General features: G+C 39.5%; 1 protein-coding gene across 2 annotated transcripts; it reads left to right on the forward strand.

Annotated features, from left to right (window-relative positions):
- Positions 1–2,313: 2,313 nt before the first annotated feature.
- On the forward strand, positions 2,314–12,518 carry LOC115686938 (uncharacterized). Of its 2 annotated transcripts, none has more exons than XR_008818128.1 (4): positions 2,314–2,681; positions 10,323–10,744; positions 10,861–11,057; positions 12,077–12,518. XR_008818128.1 is itself a non-coding variant. In XM_030612371.2 (4 exons), exons 2-4 carry the CDS (start codon positions 10,687–10,689, stop codon positions 12,254–12,256), a joined length of 441 nt encoding a protein of 146 aa, XP_030468231.1. In that variant the 5' UTR covers positions 2,317–2,681; positions 10,323–10,686; the 3' UTR covers positions 12,257–12,518. The 2 variants fall into 2 exon arrangements, 1 of the variants encoding a protein (XP_030468231.1); XM_030612371.2 differs by having other exon boundaries at positions 2,317–2,681; positions 10,855–11,057.
- Positions 12,519–18,114: the final 5,596 nt, after the last annotated feature.

The raw sequence follows: 18,114 nt of genomic DNA on the forward strand, positions 1-18,114 counted from the left end.
CCAAGGACTCCAGCTCCAGCGCTAGGGACCAAGCCTAGCTACCGGGGTCCTCGGGCCCAAGCGACAAGTTACTAGGCACGGGAGCCGAGGTTTCTCGACCCCAATTATTGGGAACTCGAGCACGGGCATCGGGAACCGGGTATGGCCTCGGTGGACCCTAGCCTGGTGTGCCAATGACTTGAGCAAGTGACCCGAGTATCAGGGCACGGCTAATGGGGACCTGCACAAGGGCATGAGGGTCCAATGCCCGGCCTCAAGGGGATCGAGCCTAGCTACTATGGACTTGAGGCCGGCCGCCAAGGACCCAAGCATAGGTATGGGTCCTCATGCCCAAGCGCAGGGGTCTTAAGTCCAAGCATTGGGGTCTAGTTGTATTTTGAAAGACGATTTTTTATTTCTATATAGTAAATCATTTTCCTAAATCTAAAACATAGATTTTCTGTTGACTATGAAAATTTTTTTGTAGATTTTACATTGACTATGAAAAGATTTTCTGTTAACTCATTTTCTTCGTGGATTCAAACATCAAATAATGAGAAAAGTATTTTTGGATAGTAAATTTTTCACGAAATTAAAGGGATCCAATAATATTTAATTTTCATTAGCCTACATTCCATCGCCCTCAGCTCATACCTTGGCTGAGATTCACCATCATTATCAAAATAGTATAACTCCTTCGCGACCGAGAAGACCACGTCACAGCAGCAATTAAAGGATTCCTGATTCCTGTTCTCTTCAGACAACTCCGGCATAACCTAAACCAATTAATTACCCAAAGACCCCAAGATTCAACTTCTTCAATATATATTAACCAGAACTTAAAAAAATTTTACCGCTGGTTTTTCTCTCATTTAATATCTGGTTGACTCGATTCTTACACTCATGGGAAGCTCACGATCCAAAATTACTGAAAGGGATAAGTGCACTTAAAGTTCTAAAACTTGTTACAAAAATACAATTAAGTCATAAAACTTATAAAAAGTGCAATCAAATTTTGAAACTTATCAAATTGATGCAAACAAGTCATTTCATTAACTCCGTCTAACTTGGCTGACATAAAATGGTGACGTGACTTTTTTCCTACTATTTTCTCAATCATATGTGGCAATGAAATGGAGCCCTCACCGCCTGGTTCTAACTCTAATTTTTCTATTTTTATTATTTTAGCTTTTTAAAATTTAATTTAAATAAAATTTGTATTAAAAATTAGATTTGGACCAAAATGATATCGTTTTGGTCTTATGTTTCATGTTTAGCCATGTTATCGCCACGCAAAAGAGAGAAAATATTACAAAAGCCACGTCTACATTTTCCATAAGCCAAGTTGGATAGAGTTTAAATAAGGACTCGATTGCATCGATTTGATAATTTTTAGGACTTGATTGAACTTTTTGTAAGTTTTGAGACTTAATTGCACTTTCATAACAAGTTTTAGGACTTCCAGTGCACATATCCTTTTTTGAAAATATGTACTAATTTTTAAAAAAAAGTGTCAAGTTCGGAAACTTCCGCAAATTGACCGAGCGGACAGTCGATAAGAAAAACCATGATATTTCCATTGAGAAAACTCCGATCAAAATGATTCCGAAGGCATTGGAAAGCTAATAACCATATCTACGTTATCTCATCGATTGATATGCGAAAATCACAATTTACTCGACTCCACCGAGGTCGGACGGGCATGGTTAGAAAGCACAATATCCAGCAGTCTGGCTATCTTATTTGAGTGAATTGGTTGTCGTCAGAAAGAACACAACCCGATTATATCCTTCCATCATGATGTTAACTAGGCAGACTTTTGGTCAAAATTTGCTCAAACTTGGATGAAAAGTAAGTGTCTAGTTCCAAGCGTTACAAATTTAGGATTTTCCGTGATATTAACAGTTAGTAACTTTTTGGGGCTTGGCTTTAAAAGGTCTATCCCAAACTTCAGACCTCAACTAGTAAGGTCAATGTGTCATGCATGCACTGCCTCCGACCTCGTGAGCTAACCTCAAGTGACTTGGGATTTTCAAGGTACTATGGTGTACCATACCGACCATTTTACCACCGTTTTATACTAGGTTATATGGATTTGTCATGATATCGCAAATCAATTTTACGACGTGTTACGACATTTTTGTACTTACTTGCAAAAATTGAGACATACGAAAGGAAACTCGTGAGCGTAGATGTTGCACAAAAGCTATGAATGAAGATCAAAGGAAAAAAGAAAAAAAAGAAAAGAAAAGATTAATTTACCAGCTCTTCCTCCATCCTGGTTTTATTTTAAGTTATTTGGAACAACTAGATGGAACTCACTCTTAGATGCATAATATATAGATGCAATGAGTAATAATACTCCTCTGTCCAAGACTCATAAAACCAAGTGTAGTCATACAAAGTTACATCTAAGTTCTGCTGCACACCCCGATCATCTCTTCCCTCTCCCCCATCTCACACCACCCCAAATGGAGAACAGTGAGATGGAGCTCCTCTTTCTCTCTTTCCTCCTCCTCTTAACCCTCTTCCTTTCCATTTCTCTTCGTCTCATGCCTGCTCAACACCCACAACGACGAGGACGACGACTCAAGCCCATGCAGATCGGCGAAGGCTCGAAGAAGAGAACTCCTCAACGAATGAATTCTTCGGTCCTTAACTCCGTACCAGTCTCAAATGAGAGTGCCAATATCATTATCAATGTTGGGAAAACTCAATCCCCGATCGTTGCGTTCGAAACATATTCGGAACGAATTCGATCAATGCGGAAAATGTGCCCGAGGACCATCAACTTGTATCACCGATCGTACAGGCATATCATACAACGAACATACCCGGTATTGTCACAGATTAAGTGCCACTTTGCGCTTGAGAGTTCTTCAATCGTCTTTCGTATTCGTGTGCGTTCCGAAGGAAAACAGAGAAGACAACGTATTCGAAGGAGTGTGTTTGCATATGGAAAAAATCACGTCTGTTTTCCAAGGGGTGCCTTCTATTATAGATAGACAAATAACTACCTCATGGGCCCTTGTGGCTCACGGGCCGGGTTTTGCCCATCTTGGGCGGTCCACCCAATATGTCTTACATCTCCCACTCGCCCACGATGGGCTAAACACAACTCTCTTCCTTGCAAAGTTCATATTGGCAAATAATCCGTGCGACCAGCATACTCCGAGAGCTCGTTGTTATACATCTGTTAGGAATATATAACAGCTCAAATTGGGCATTATCCAGAATAGAATTAGTATGCAATTCCCTAGATCAATCAGTCACAATTTTCATCTCTTTTAATCTCTTTTAGTATCTCGTATATTGTATTCACAACTATGATTTACTCAAAATCATAATTGGTCGACCTGTGAATACAAATATAGAATGTGACATCATAAATCAAATTGATCTTCCTCTTTCCTTAAACCTCTCCATTTCAGTCCAACTCGCTTTTCTAGAAATGCCCCGTTAGACCGAATTATCATGATCATCGGCAACATCCTAAGATAGCAAACACTGAATAGAAATTTTGAGAATAAGTAAGAGTCGTGATGGCACTTTAATTGAGAAAAACTATTTTCCTCAAGAGTCTCACACGACTTAAAAGTTGAGATCATAACTTTTTGTCAACTTTTATCGGTCGTCCCATGCATACGTAATATGAAATACGTATTACGGTATTCTCTCCTTTTCCCATAAAGCGTATGTCTTTACTCTCAATACCGTACAGATGATAGTTTAGACATACTCAATGTCTAACTTGAGTTCACAAATCTACTCTATTCATAAGCATCTATCAGAACTCACATCTGGCATTAAAGACAGGTAAAGTGAAATATGTGGGTCATTTCACTTTCGGACATAATAATCTATATGTCCTCATCTTAACATTCTGTTAAGGCGACGTCCATGCTTCAAGCTTGAGCTCTCAATTATCACTTAGATAACAAGCTTAAAACTGTCTCATCTCTATTCATCACACAGTGAGTAGAGGCGATTACCCGTGTGAGTGGGCTAATCTCTCATCTGTCCGACATACCTTTTCAATATAATGCACTCAGCAACGACATTCACAAACGTCATACAAACTTATAGGCTTTGATAATAACAAACTTCATTAATAGTGAACATTCTGGGAAAATTACAATATTCAGTACATCATATTCTACACAGTCCTAGATATCTCACATGACCATGGAAAACTTCTCTAGGAATCGGCTTCGTCATAGGATCTGCTATCATCCTTTGTGTAGATATGTACTTCACGTTCACTTCCTTTCGTGCAACTATGTCCTTGACATAGTTATACTTGATATCTATATGTTTGGTCTTTCCATGGTACTTGGGATCCTTAGTGTACGCTATTGCTGCTTGGCTATCACAATAGACCAATACTGGGTTTGCAGCATTCTCAGTAACACCTAAGTGATCCAAAAATCTTCTAAGCCAAACAGCTTCTTGTGCCGCTGCTGATAGAGCCACGAACTCGGCTTCCATTGTAGATAAGGCTACACACTGTTGCTTCTTACTGCTCCAAGATATGGCGCCATTATTCAGTAAGAACACGTATCCAGAAGTAAATTTCCTTTCTTTTAAATCTCCTCCCCAGTCAGCATCAGTATAGCCTTCAAGGTGTAGATCACTTCCTTGATAAGTCAGTGCATAGTCGGCACTTCCCTTTAGATATCTCAGGATTCTTTTGACGGCGATCCAATGTGCTGGACCTGGATTGGATTGGTATCTACTTACCATTCCAACTGCATAACAAATATCAGGTCTTGTACACATCATAGCGTACATCAAGCTTCCGACAGCACTAGCATATGGAACTTGCTCCATTTGCTCCTTTTCTTGTGAAGTCTTAGGACACATTCTGTCGCTTAATGCTTCGCCTTTTGCAATAGGAGTATTTATTGATTTACAGTCTTGCATACGAAATCGCTCAAGGATTTTATTCACATACGTCTCTTGTGAAAGGGATAGAGATTTCTTTGAGCGATCTCTTGAAATCTTAACTCCAAGAATGTATGCAGCTTCACCCATATCTTTCATCTCAAAATTGGAAAATAACCAATTCTTGACTGTATTAACCAACTCCATACTGCTTCCGGCAATTAGTATATCATCAACATATAATGACAAGATCACAAATTGATCTTTGGATCTTTTGATATATACACAATTATCTTCACTAATCATTACAAAATCATATGCCATTATGGCATTGTGAAAACGTATATACCATTATCTCGAAGACTGCTTAATGCCATATATCGACCTCAATAGTCGACACATTTTGTGCTCCTGGCTTTTTGTAATGAAACCAACAGGTTGTTCCATATAAATTTCTTCCTCTAATTCTCCATTGAGGAATGCAGTCTTTACATCCATTTGATGTAATTCCAGATCCATACTAGCTACTATTGCCAGAATAAGGCGAATAGAGGTAAATCTAACCACAGGAGAAAAAGTTTCTTCAAAGTCAACTCCTTCCTGTTGATTATATCCTTTCGCCACAAGGCGAGCCTTATACCTCCCTATTGAGCCATCAGCCTTACGCTTTATTTTGAGAACCCACCTGTTCCCAATGGCTTTACGTCCTTTTGGAAGGTCAACCAATTCCCAAACTTGGTTTGATCTTAATGACTCCATTTCCTCTTCCATTGCATGTATCCATTCTTCCTTATCAAGGCACTTTAGAGCATCGTTCACATTCTTCGGCTCATCTTCATCTTGTGGGGCGATCATGAAAGTTTCTCCTTCAATGTCAAAACGTCGACGGGGAATCCTATTACGACTTGACTGTCGTATGGAATGCTGTACTCCTGATGATTCACCACGTTCCATTGCGCTCCCACTCGAATGAGATAATGGTGGTGTCGTCTCTTTAAGTGATTGCAATTGAGACTGGGTTGCATTCAACTCTCCATTTGTCACAATGCTCCCACTAACTTCACTATCACGATCCACAGATTCGTATAGTGAGTAATCATCACCTACTTCGCCCTTTTTAGGAAATTCATTCTCTAAGAATGTGATATCCCGTGATTCAAATTCAGTTATACTTCCGCTTTCTTGCTCACCTATGAATACATATCCTTTTGAGTGCTCTGAGTATCTTATAAAAATACTCTTTTTGCCTCTTGGGCCTAATTTTCCATACTTGTGAGAAGACTCACGAGTATAGGCAGCACAACCCCAAGGTTTTAGAAAGCTTAAATCAGGCTTTCTGCCTGTCCATAACTCATATGGAGTAGAAGCAACTGATTTAGAAGGCACACGGTTAAGTATGTAAGCAGCAGTCAACAAAGCATCACCCCAAAAGGTGATGGGCAAGTTAGCTTGTGCCATCATTGATCTAATCATTTCCATTAAGGTTCTGTTTCTCCTTTCCGCAACACCATTTTGTTGAGGAGTATATGGAATAGTCAGTTGTCTTTCTATTCCCTTTTCATCACATAAATTTCTGAACTGATCAGACAGATATTCTCGACCTCGATCGGATCTTAATGCTTTTATTTTCTTGTCTAATTGATTTTCCACTAAGCTCATAAATCTTTTAAAGCAATTTAAAGCTTCGGACTTATGAGAAATCAAATCGACATGTCCGAATCGAGTATAATCATCAATGAATGTGATGAAATAAACAGACCCGTGCCTTTCTTTTATATTCATTGGACCACAGATGTCAGTATGGATTAATTGCAAAGGAAATTCAACTCTTATTCCTTTTCCAAATGGTTTCCGTGTTGTTTTTCCTTCTAGGCAATGCTCACATATGGGCAAGTCAACCTTTTTAATATTGCCCAATAAGCCATCTTTAGCCAATCTATTCATTCTTTGTTGGCCAATATGACCAAGTCTAGCATGCCACACGTTCACATCATTCTCATAAGAATCAGATGATGTAAATAAGGAATAACTAACATTAACTTCACAATAGTCAACATCTAATACAATGAAACCATCTAAGAAATATCCGGAACCATAATAACTTGTACCTAAAGACAAGTCTACACCATTATTATGGAAGTTTACATTAAAACCAAGTCTAACTAAAACCAACACCGAAACTAAGTTCCGACGAATCTCTGGAGCAAATAGCACATCATGTAGGAACAATGTGCGTCCACCGCACATAAGTAGTTGACAGGTGCCAATGCCTCTGACCTCCACTCTTGAATTGTTCCCCACGTATATCCACTTCGTTCCTTGTGGAACTCGTCGGAACTCCACGAAAGCTTCTCTGTCCTTCGCTACATGGTTTGTGGCTCCCGAGTCTACAGTCCACAAAGGATTAGATTCGGTTAGAAACACTGAACTAGACACATATGTAGCATTTTCATGAATGCTAAGGGTTTCTACCTTCTTTGGCTCGCCACAGTCGCGAGCAAAGTGACCCTTCTTGCCACAGTTGAAACATTTCACTCTTGAAATGTTCTTCTTGAAAGGAGCTGAAAGGATGCTTTCCTTTCTCCCGTTGGTTGAGCCTCGGCTTCTTCCCTGAAGGACTTGGCCCCTTGTCTTTCCACTTCTTTGACCCAGCAGGGTGCTTCCTTTTGAAGCCCGAAACTCCATGCGAGCTAGAACCAGCAAAGTAAATATCAGTTTCTGGCTTAGCTGCCATGAGGCGATCCTCTTCCAGCTCAAGATGCCGCATAGCATCCTCGAAGGTCTTGATACCCTCATTGTGGGTCAAATGGATCTTCATGTGCTCCCAGCTTTGAGGCAAGGAGCGGATTACTGCCTGCACCTGCTGTTCATCAGTGAGTATGTGCCCGGCATCCTTTAGCTCACTAATCATATTCGACATCTGCCTCAAATGTTGTTTCATGGTCTTTCCATGAGACATCTTGTATGAGTCGAAACGGATAGTAAGTTGTCTCAGTTTGGTCACAGAAGTTCGAACAAATCTTGATGCCAGTGCAGCCCACATGTCTTTGGCGCTCTGGAAACGTCCGAACTCTCGCATGATGTCATTGTCCATGCTGCTTAGCAACGTAATGCGAGCAAGAGAGTTCTTTCTTTTCCAAACAGCAAAGGCATCTTTGTCCCTCTTGTGTTGGGCAGTTGTCCCATCCTCAGGTTCTTCCATAATCTGGTTAAGAGCTTCGAGTGCATCTTGCTCTTCTAGCACATATTGAATCTTGAGACTCCAAATCTCATAATTGTCGCCATTCAATTTTTCTCCCTTATTTAGTTCAGCCACTATGTTTTTAGTTGCTGAAGCCATCGTATCTGAACATTTCAGACACATACGCACGAGTTATTAAAGCCTATCTAAATGCTTCATCAGCATCATGATTACATAAACTAATCATATTAATGAATAGTTTCACAAAAGGTCTTAGAGTCGAAAGTTCACTATGTTCCCAATCATCATCTAAAAAACCTAATTTGAAATTACCATTAACATAATCATTTATGTAATGAAATTGGTTCTTCATAAGTTATACAAACTTTTAAGAACTTCCCACATAAAACATAACACATAATATGGCAATATAAAATGAGAAATCACCAAAAATTCATAGCCATATATATATATCATAACACATTCACAAATGTTTAAGAATATGTAATATCAACTAGAAACATGTACAGAATTGGTTCCAAATCCTAAAAGAACAACATCAAGTGTACCAATCCAACACATAGACATGAAAGGACTCATAAAATTCTTTAGAAAGTTTTATTTTCTTCGGAACATAAACAGAGGCTCCCGGAAAACCCCTAGATCCGGACCATGATTTGCGCCGAGACCCATTCAATGCAAGGGTTGATGTTCTCCTTGCCCCGACCCTTATGTATTCTTGCACAAAATTCTCCACAAGCATCTTATAGCTTGGACCATTTAAAGTTTCTTTAACCTTATCAAGTATTCTTCCCGACTCATCAGGCATAGTGCATTTTAGGGCTCCGACCATTATATATTCCGGCATTACAAAACCGTTCCAAATGATATCCTGTATCATTTTGTTGACCTTGATGATGTGTGTCATCATATCATCTTTAGCGTCCCATCGATAAAGAGCTAGCTTGACTCTTAGGTTTTCAAGCTTCTCCTTTTGAGCTGCCGTTCTTGGGATTATCGGAGTGCGTCTCAAATGTACCATTGTTCCTGCAACGAATGCAGAACGAAGGATTACTTATAATCCATGATACATTAAGATAGGGAATGCTTATTCATATACATATGATCTAGCACTTGTATTTCAAAAAAAACTATAGAGAAATACTAGAGAAAATGCCAAAGAATATACCCCTCAGTACGTGTACATAGGGTTTATCATGCATTTTCACATTCATAAGTGCAGTAAAAATATAATATGAATACACCATAACGTAGAGCATTCCGATACGAGCACGTCGATACCAAAAACGCCCAAATCGGAGTTCAAATGAGCTCGAACGGGCCGAAAGAAATAACTGGGTCATTATGCCGGTTTGAACCGGTCTGGTTCGACCGGTTTGACCGGTCCGACCGTTGACCGGTCAACGGTCAACCGGTTCGGTCAACGGTCAACCGAGTTGGGTCAACGGGTCGGGTCAACGGTCAACCGGGTCGGGTCTCGGGTCGGGTCAGTGGGTCCGCTCCTGATGACGTCACGATGACGTCATCATCGGCGGTTAGCGGCGACCGACGCGCCGTTTCGCACGGCCGCGCGTGGTACGCACGAGGCGTCGCGCGCACTGCCCTTGACGGCGCGTGAGGGCGCGTGCGGCGTCCTCCGGCGACGTGCCGCCCATCATTTTGCTCGTCTCGACGAGTCCTTTCTGTTTATACAATAAAATTCAAGTTTTGACGAAAAAAAAATCGAAACATGCATGAACAGTTCGGCGACGCGACGAAAACGAACAAAAAACAAGGCCGAAACGAAAAAACAAGCAGTATACACTTCAATGGTAGAGACGGTACACATGCATGATCGGGAAACAAGTAAACAGGCTCTGATACCAATGTTGGGAAAACTCAATCCCCGATCGTTGCGTTTGAAACATATTCGGAACGAATTCGATCAATGCGGAAAATGTGCCCAAGGACCATCAACTTGTATCACCGATCGTACAGGCATATCACACAACGAACATACCCGGTATTGTCATAGATTAAGTGCCACTTTGCGCTTGAGAGTTCTTCGATCGTCTTTCGTATTCGTGTGCGTTCCGAAGGAAAACAGAGAAGACAACGTTTTCGAAGGAGTGTGTTTGCATATGGAAAAAATCACGTCTGTTTTCCAAAGGGTGCCTTCTATTATAGATAGACAAATAACTACCTCATGGGCCCTTGTGGCTCACGGGCCGGGTTTGGCCCATCTTGGGCGGTCCACCCAATATGTCTTACAATCAAGTCTCTCAAAACTGGTTTCCGACACCTCGTCCAAAAGCTCTTTCCATTTTATCTCCGGCCTTGGACGCGCCGAGAATCGACCCGCATGGGTGGACTTTCTCTTCCATGGTTTCTCAAACCCCAAATATTGCAGAACTTGGAAGCAAGTTGCAACCTCAAGGAACAAGTCACCGTGTTGGCAGACAGTGATGAGAGACATGACCGCCTTATCGTAGCGACTGACCTGTTTCCAAACGATCAAAAATATGAAAATCACGGCATTAAGCATTTTTTAACGAGATTTACTGACCCCTTTCAAGATCTCTTATCTGGGTTTTCGTCGATGGAGATGAAATTGTCCGTTCGCTCGCAAGATCTGTCATTGCATGAGCTTACTCTCGGTTCAAAGATTCATCATTCTGCGGGGTCGTAAAATCTTGAAAGGTAAGCACTTCGGGTGCATTTTTTGTACAAATTCTGTCTCCAATTATATTTTGATCAAGTAGGTTATGGTTATACGTTGGGCCGATTAAAGCAAATTGAGGTTATTTTAGGAGCAGACAAGGTCATTGAGGTTGCCATAACCCAGGGAGGAGGGAAGATGATTATTCAGTCGGAGGAGACATTGCGGATGATGAGTTGCCGGTGGAATAATATTCCGAACGGGGTGTCGACAGTCATGTCATCTTCGCCGAAGGCCATAGCAATATTCATCATCACCCGAGACGATAGATTCTCCGATCCCGAAAGCCGAGAGGTATCACCGAGTTCGTTATTTCTCCCGATACCAAAAATTAACTCCCGACTTGGTGAATCGTGTCTGCATTACATTTGAGAATGATATCGAATAAGATACTTTCTCATATCTATCAAGTTAGTTTTCCCCATTTAGCGGCAAATTACATAGCTTGGGTAAATAGTTGGAAAGTGTCGTTTGATTCTCCGATGGCCTCGTCTTGCCATGTTCATGATTGGAAAGCTTTCCATAACCTGATCAATGATAAGATATTAAGAACTTTATTTCTGTAAAATTGGTATTTTTTTTATTGCAACCTACCTACCGAAGTCAGTTTAGTATGTGATGGACAAATCTTCTTAGATCTCTGGAAAAAGAAATAAGAAAGAAAGAAAATCGAACCCTTCTACCCATTGGTATTGTCCAATCGAAATTTCAAAATTTATCAAGAAAATGCAATCGAGTATTAAAATTTTCAATTTCTACAATCAAGTCCTAAACCTTGTCCTATTTGTGCAATAAAGTAACTCTGTTAGCTCTGTCAAATTTTAGTGATAGGAAATGCTCATGTGACTTTTTTTTTTATTGCTTTCGATTTTCTAAGTGGCTATTACGTGAGTGAAAAATTCAACAATGACCAAAATGACGTTGTTTTGCTCCTAATAGTAAATAAAATTAGATTCAATAGTTAAAAAAACAAACATTTTGCCGGAGGGGGCTTAAGTTGCCTCCTACTTCATTGACGAGGGTTAACGAGTGCTCGCAGCCCCACGCCTTTTGCACCTTTAGAAAGTCTTATGATTCTATATATTGCAACAAGCTTTAGGATTTCGATTGCATTTATCCCGAGAAATTATATCACTTGCAACACATTCATATATCACGCTGGGATATTACCAATCAATCATTATATCACTGGTCACCACATATTCATCAAAATATATTCCTAAGCCCTAAAACGAGATTATAATTTATTCATTCAGTAATGCAAAACCTTATTGATTCATGACCCTCATATATTATTGCTGTGCTTGTTTCAGAGAAACAAGAATGCATCAAAGACACTTCTTTATGTGGACAGTTCAGACACAAACGTGATCGTGAACATGAAGGTTTTTGTCTGTCGTCCAGCAAGAAATGGCCTCGACAAGATTGCCCATTCAACTCTCTCTCGTCCCACGGCGGATTTACTCAGTTGCCACACATCTAAACATGATTAGGCCACGCTCAATTTGGTAGCGTTATGTCCTTATCATGTCGTATCAGTAATTAATCAGTAGCCACGCCAAACTGTTGGGGAAGAAGAGAAGTTCTGGTTTATTCTTCTTCGTTCCTTCTTTATTTGGGCGTGAAAAGACTTTGTATTGTCGATGCTTGTACTCCAACTTCAAGGACAAGAGGGCCAGGAGGGAGGAGGAGGACACTTTAACATGTGACCTACGTCTTAAAAATAACGTCTATTGTTGCGAACTTTGGCTACTACTTTCATTGATTTCATGCCCTTTCTCCTCAACATCTTGGAGCTCTTTTGATATTGAATTAATAATGGAATGATCCATGTAGAAACCTTAGATTCCAACTCCAAAAGGAAATAAACCGGGGCCGAATTAGGAACGGCACGTGGAGACGGATGGGGGGCCACCCACGCGAAAATAGATCGAGAGGAAACATGTGCGAAATAAATTGAGGCCAGAGCAAGACCTAGACTCTGATAACATATCAAAAATGAAACATGAAATGAGTGGTTCTCGATTGCCGATCCCGATAAATTACAAATTTTATTGGTGCGATCAAATCCTAAATGATCACGCCAATCCCAACAAGTTATAAGTCTTTGTTAGAAAATTTAATCGAGTTTTAAACCTTAAGTGGAATTGAGACATGAAATGCGCGATTCTCAATTGCCACATAAGTCATTTTCTTTGCCGACGACAGAAACGACTCGATTTCTCTGTTTAAAATATATTACAGAATTTAATTGCCGTTTTCTAACTCTATGATTTTAAGTAGAATAGTTTCTCCTTTTCAACCTAAGTCCTCAATGATTTTCCTCACTTTAGTAAAGATGAATAGGTCTCTGAAACATTTTGCAGGGTTGAGATGCGATATGGGCCGTCCCCTCTTCTTGCACGTCCCCTATTGACTGGACTCGGCCTATATTAACTTGGGCTATTTCTGAAACCTCAACTTAAGTTAGCATATATGTAATCTACTTGTCTTTTTTTTTTTTTTTTTGTGGTGAATCGGGCCACCTTAGGTAGGTAAACCTCGAGCTATGAAATTACTCTATTCATCTCGAGAGTTAATTGAGACGCAAGCTAAAATCCCAAAGGGTCGCCCAACATGGAATTGTTTGCACTGATCTCGTGGAGAATCAGATCAGTGCTATGTGCTAAACTGACCTACTGGTTTTGTAAAGATTCTAACTTTTATATTATGATATCCTTATATTTTTACTTAGAGATACAAAGGAGTCAAGCAACACCCAAGATTTACCGTGGATAAGTTCTCATCTAAGTTTTTGAGCTTCATAATTGCTTTATAAATGTGGATGGTGTTATAACCCACTAAACCTAATGCTACCAAGAGTTGATGGAGGAAAATACGGCCGGCTTTATAATAGTTTACTTAAAACCTAATCGAGTAGTACACATAGTACCATAAACATGTACTTATAGTAAACCACATGCAACATAAGAAGAACCTTTCTCTTCGTTCTTGTTGCACTATCGAAACTCAAATCCAAGTCTATCTGAGTTTTGAGAGAGTTTGTAACTTCAAGAATCATGCTTAGATACCTGGCGATCGATGCACCTTAATTGAATACTTTGTGGAGTCATATTCAAACTCGATCAAGCTTGATTTGAACATCGAAACTTCACGCGTTTTCTAATGAAGTCGAGTTGAGCTCGAGTATCAAAGTTCCCAACTCGATTAGAATTTTTCATGTTAGTCAACTTTGCATCGGCTTATTGCTCACATTAATCCATAGAACTAAACAAAATAACCCCGACCCAAACTACTATAGAAAGAGCACTTTTCCAAAAACAAAAGTAACTAAATAAATAAATAAGCGAGCATAAACAATGCTGATCATGAGAAGATGCTTTACATTTCACCTTAGCCCATCAAATTTGAAATAGTCAACCCGTTCAATATCGATCAAAAGTCACAACATCACCGAAGGTCAAGTTCAAATATGCAGGAATTGTTGTTGTTCCCATGTTTGAAAAAGTGGGTTATTAGAGAATTTCATCTTATAGTCAATTTCTAACAAAATTACTCCTTGAAATGGCTTCTCGACTTCTTCAAGGTCCCCAAAATAATTTCAATTAATTAATAGATAAATAGATAAATAAATAAATAAAATAAGGGTTAAGTGCATTGGAAATCCTAAAACTAGTTATGAAAGTACAATGAAATCATAAAACTTTCAAAAAGTATAATAAAGTCCTAAAACTTATCTTGGAAGTGCAATTGAGTCTTAAAACTTATCACAAAAATGTAATTGAGTCCTAAAATATTCAAAACGTGCGACCAACGAAAAGACTTGATTGTACCAATTTGATAAGTTTTAAGATTTGATCACGCTTTTTGAAAGTTTGACGACTTAATTATACTTTGATGACAAGTTTTAAAACTTTCAATATACTTATCACATAAAATAAATATAATTTCGAGACACGATTACTTGCGCACATAAGCAAATCTGATTCTCTTTGACACTGCTCCCTTCCCGGTCGATAACGCTAATTTCAGGAACCAAACTTCACCTAACAAAGTGATTCTTTTACTCGTATCGATGTACAACGACAAGCAAGGCTGTCATAGGATGACACGTGTCCATTTAATTTTTTTTCCCTTTTTTTACCAACATAATTCATTTCATTGAATTAGGTGTATTATCTCTATACAAGATGGCACTGACCATCGACGTAATGAAAACAACCCTACTCAATGGCACGATTTGACTTGCGAGTGTGTGAAATAGCAGTATCATGTTGTTTAGATTAATAAATAAGCAATAAACACGCGGTGTTCCCCCAAGGAATTGGACTCTATTAATTATCTTACTTAATTCGTGTATCTCTTTTTAATAGACCTGGGTAGGTTAGGTAATTAGGTCGGGTCGGGTCGGGATGGGTTTGAGTTTGGGTCGGATTGAAATGGTTCGACCCAAATTGACCTATTTTCGTGCAACACAAATCTAATGAATCATACCCAACCTAACTCATATTATGAAAACACTTATATATTTAACCTAATGTAGAAAAACTCTTACCCAAATCGATATGAGAGAGCGGAGTAAACGAGCGCCAAATCGAATGAGGGTGAGAGCGAGAGAGTCATAGAGGTGGATTCGGTATAAATAAATTGTAAACCCATTTAACATCCATATTATTTAGGGTTTTATCATTTTAAATCCGTTTATGACCTATTTACTGAATATAACTAACCTATATAATAATTCAGCCCATTAAATGTGGGTTAAGAAATGAATTTGTGACCCATTTTAACAACTCTACTTTTCTTTCATGGCACTCAAGTCTAGTTATATATCCAATTAGAGTCAAAACAATAGAAAATCCTCAAACCGGTATGCTCGTATCGCATTTACCCTAAACTATTTTTTGCATCACCAAAAAGTTCCAAATCTATTCACCCGCGCCACATTCACCCCAAACTAAGTTTCCTGCCACAAAAAGTCCTAAACCCATACATTCATGCTGCATTTATGCCTCAAGCTAATTTTGCATCTCGCAAAAAAATCAGAATCCCATACACACACGCCACATTTACTCGACACAAACTTTCTTGTAACAAAAAATACCAAATTACCAAAATCTTAGATTGGGAAACATGCTAAAAGCTGCTCTCTTTTTTTTTTCCCTAAGTGCTCCCTCGCGTTTCGAAAAATCTACTAAAATCCGTGATCTTGCCCAAGTTTATTAAATATAACTAACCCATATTACATATCATCCCATTAAATATGGATTAATAAATTGGTTTATTACCTATTTTGACAAGTTTACTTTTCATTCACGGCACTCAAGTCCAGTCATATATTCAGCTTATGAAAATTAGATTCAACACAACAAAAAATCCCCAGGCCGATACGCTCGTGCTGCATTTACCCCAAACTATTTTTCGCATCACAAAAAAGTTCCAAACCGGTTCATCTACGCCACATTCACCCCTGCCACAAAAAGTCCTAAACCGATACATTCGTGCCGCAGTTACCCCTCAAGCGAATTTTGCGTCTTGCAAAAACTTCACAATCCCATACACACGCGCCACGTTCACCCTAACACAAATTTCATTGTCACACAAAAATACCAAATTACCAAAATCTTAGATGGGCACACATGCTAAAAGCTGCTTTTTTTTTGCCCTAAGCACTCCCTCACATTTCGAAAAATCTACTAAAAATCCGTGATCTTACCCCAATTTTTCCGGCCCGGATGTACAGGTTTTTGATTTTTTATGGTACCGACCCCCAATATCATTATGCACCCTACGGGTCTTCTTTGTCGGCTTCCTTTGATCTTTGTTCTTCCTGTTCATATTAAATGAAAGCCCATGCAAGTAGATGCTCGTCGCTGTCCCCTTCCTTGTGTGGAATGCCAAACCCCACCCCACCACCCCCCCCACGGGGTGGACGGAAACCCTAAAAATGAATTTGCCAACGTCCAATCACTGTCGACACGCCTTTGCGCTCCCGGGCCGTGGTTGGTGATCTTTCGGTTGTGAAGAAGGAAAGCGACCGCCGTTCGTCTCTGTCCCGACGACGCGTCGTTATTTGAAAAGATGGACTCCACATTGGTAGGAACTAGAAACGGTTGAGAAAAATAAATGGCTTGAAAACTGTCTTTCTAAAAAGGAAAGGTGATCGATTCCCGCTTCGATCCAATTCCAAGGTGGAACCATGAACCAGATCCGGAGGACCGGTTGGTCCTAGGACTGAGAACTGGTCGCTTAAGGTTTAGTTCACATTTTACTAATTTTTGTCAATGAAGTTCACTTAGGGTTTAGTTCACATTTTACTAATATTGTTGAAGAATTAAGAAATAAAAAAAAGTATACGTAGTTGGTTCGATTTGGTCCCGTTACCCCTTGGAATTGGGAACTGGACCGCCTGAACATCGGTTTCACTTTTAAGAACCGGGAACCAAACCGACACTCCTAGGGACCGGACCTTACCGGCCGATTCAATCCGGCCTCAGCGGTTCCTGGTTTGGGCAGTCCATTTCGCACACCCCTACTAAAAAGATTGTTTGGATTAATTAGTTAATAAAATTTATTTCATTATCGATAACAATGTATATCTATACATTTTCGTGGACAACAAAAAAAATTTCGTTGGTTAATTTTTGTAAGTGATACAAGTGATCATTTTCAAAGAAAATGTTATCCAAATTATTCAAACCAGAACCTATGTAAAATGTTAGAATATATACCCGAATACTTTTGATAAATACACACAAACCATTCCGTTCTCACATGAAACCGTGGGCGTCCCCTTCAGATTGCGTGGCTGGAAACCGCAATTCAAACACAGGATTCACGTCATCTGTTAGGAAATAGAGCGGAGTGATGCGAGTACATATTCGACCGATACAAGTTAACGCTCTGACGGTACTTAAATCACGCCTCCGATCGCTCAATCAATTTCGGGTTTTTTCTTTCTCTCCATTTTGTTTTTTTTTAATGATGTTGTATCTACAACATATAATATAAATAAAATTTACAAAAAATGAAAAGGCACATACCAATCAACTGGTGGAATTATTCTACTTGGTGTTTATACTACCAACTCAAGTCAGACTTGGTATACTGTACTGGCGCATGCAGTCAAAAAAGGGAACCAGAAAAGTCAACCCACCACCCCATGAACCGACCGAAGGGGTCACCAGTTTCCTTGCTTGGCCTGCTAACACGAGTCGCAAGTGCGCATTCACGGCTCCCACTCCATTATTACTTTTAGTTTTATTTCCCCGCAATTTCTTTTTCATCACTATTGTGCCCATCAATATCTTATTAAGATTTTTCGACCCAAAAAAATATCATATTATGATTT

This window comes from Syzygium oleosum, unplaced genomic scaffold (genome assembly GCF_021117445.2).
Source record: "Syzygium oleosum isolate NSW1041296 unplaced genomic scaffold, Sole_v2.1 Sole_v2.16, whole genome shotgun sequence".
NCBI classification, from domain to species: Eukaryota; Viridiplantae; Streptophyta; class Magnoliopsida; order Myrtales; family Myrtaceae; genus Syzygium; species Syzygium oleosum.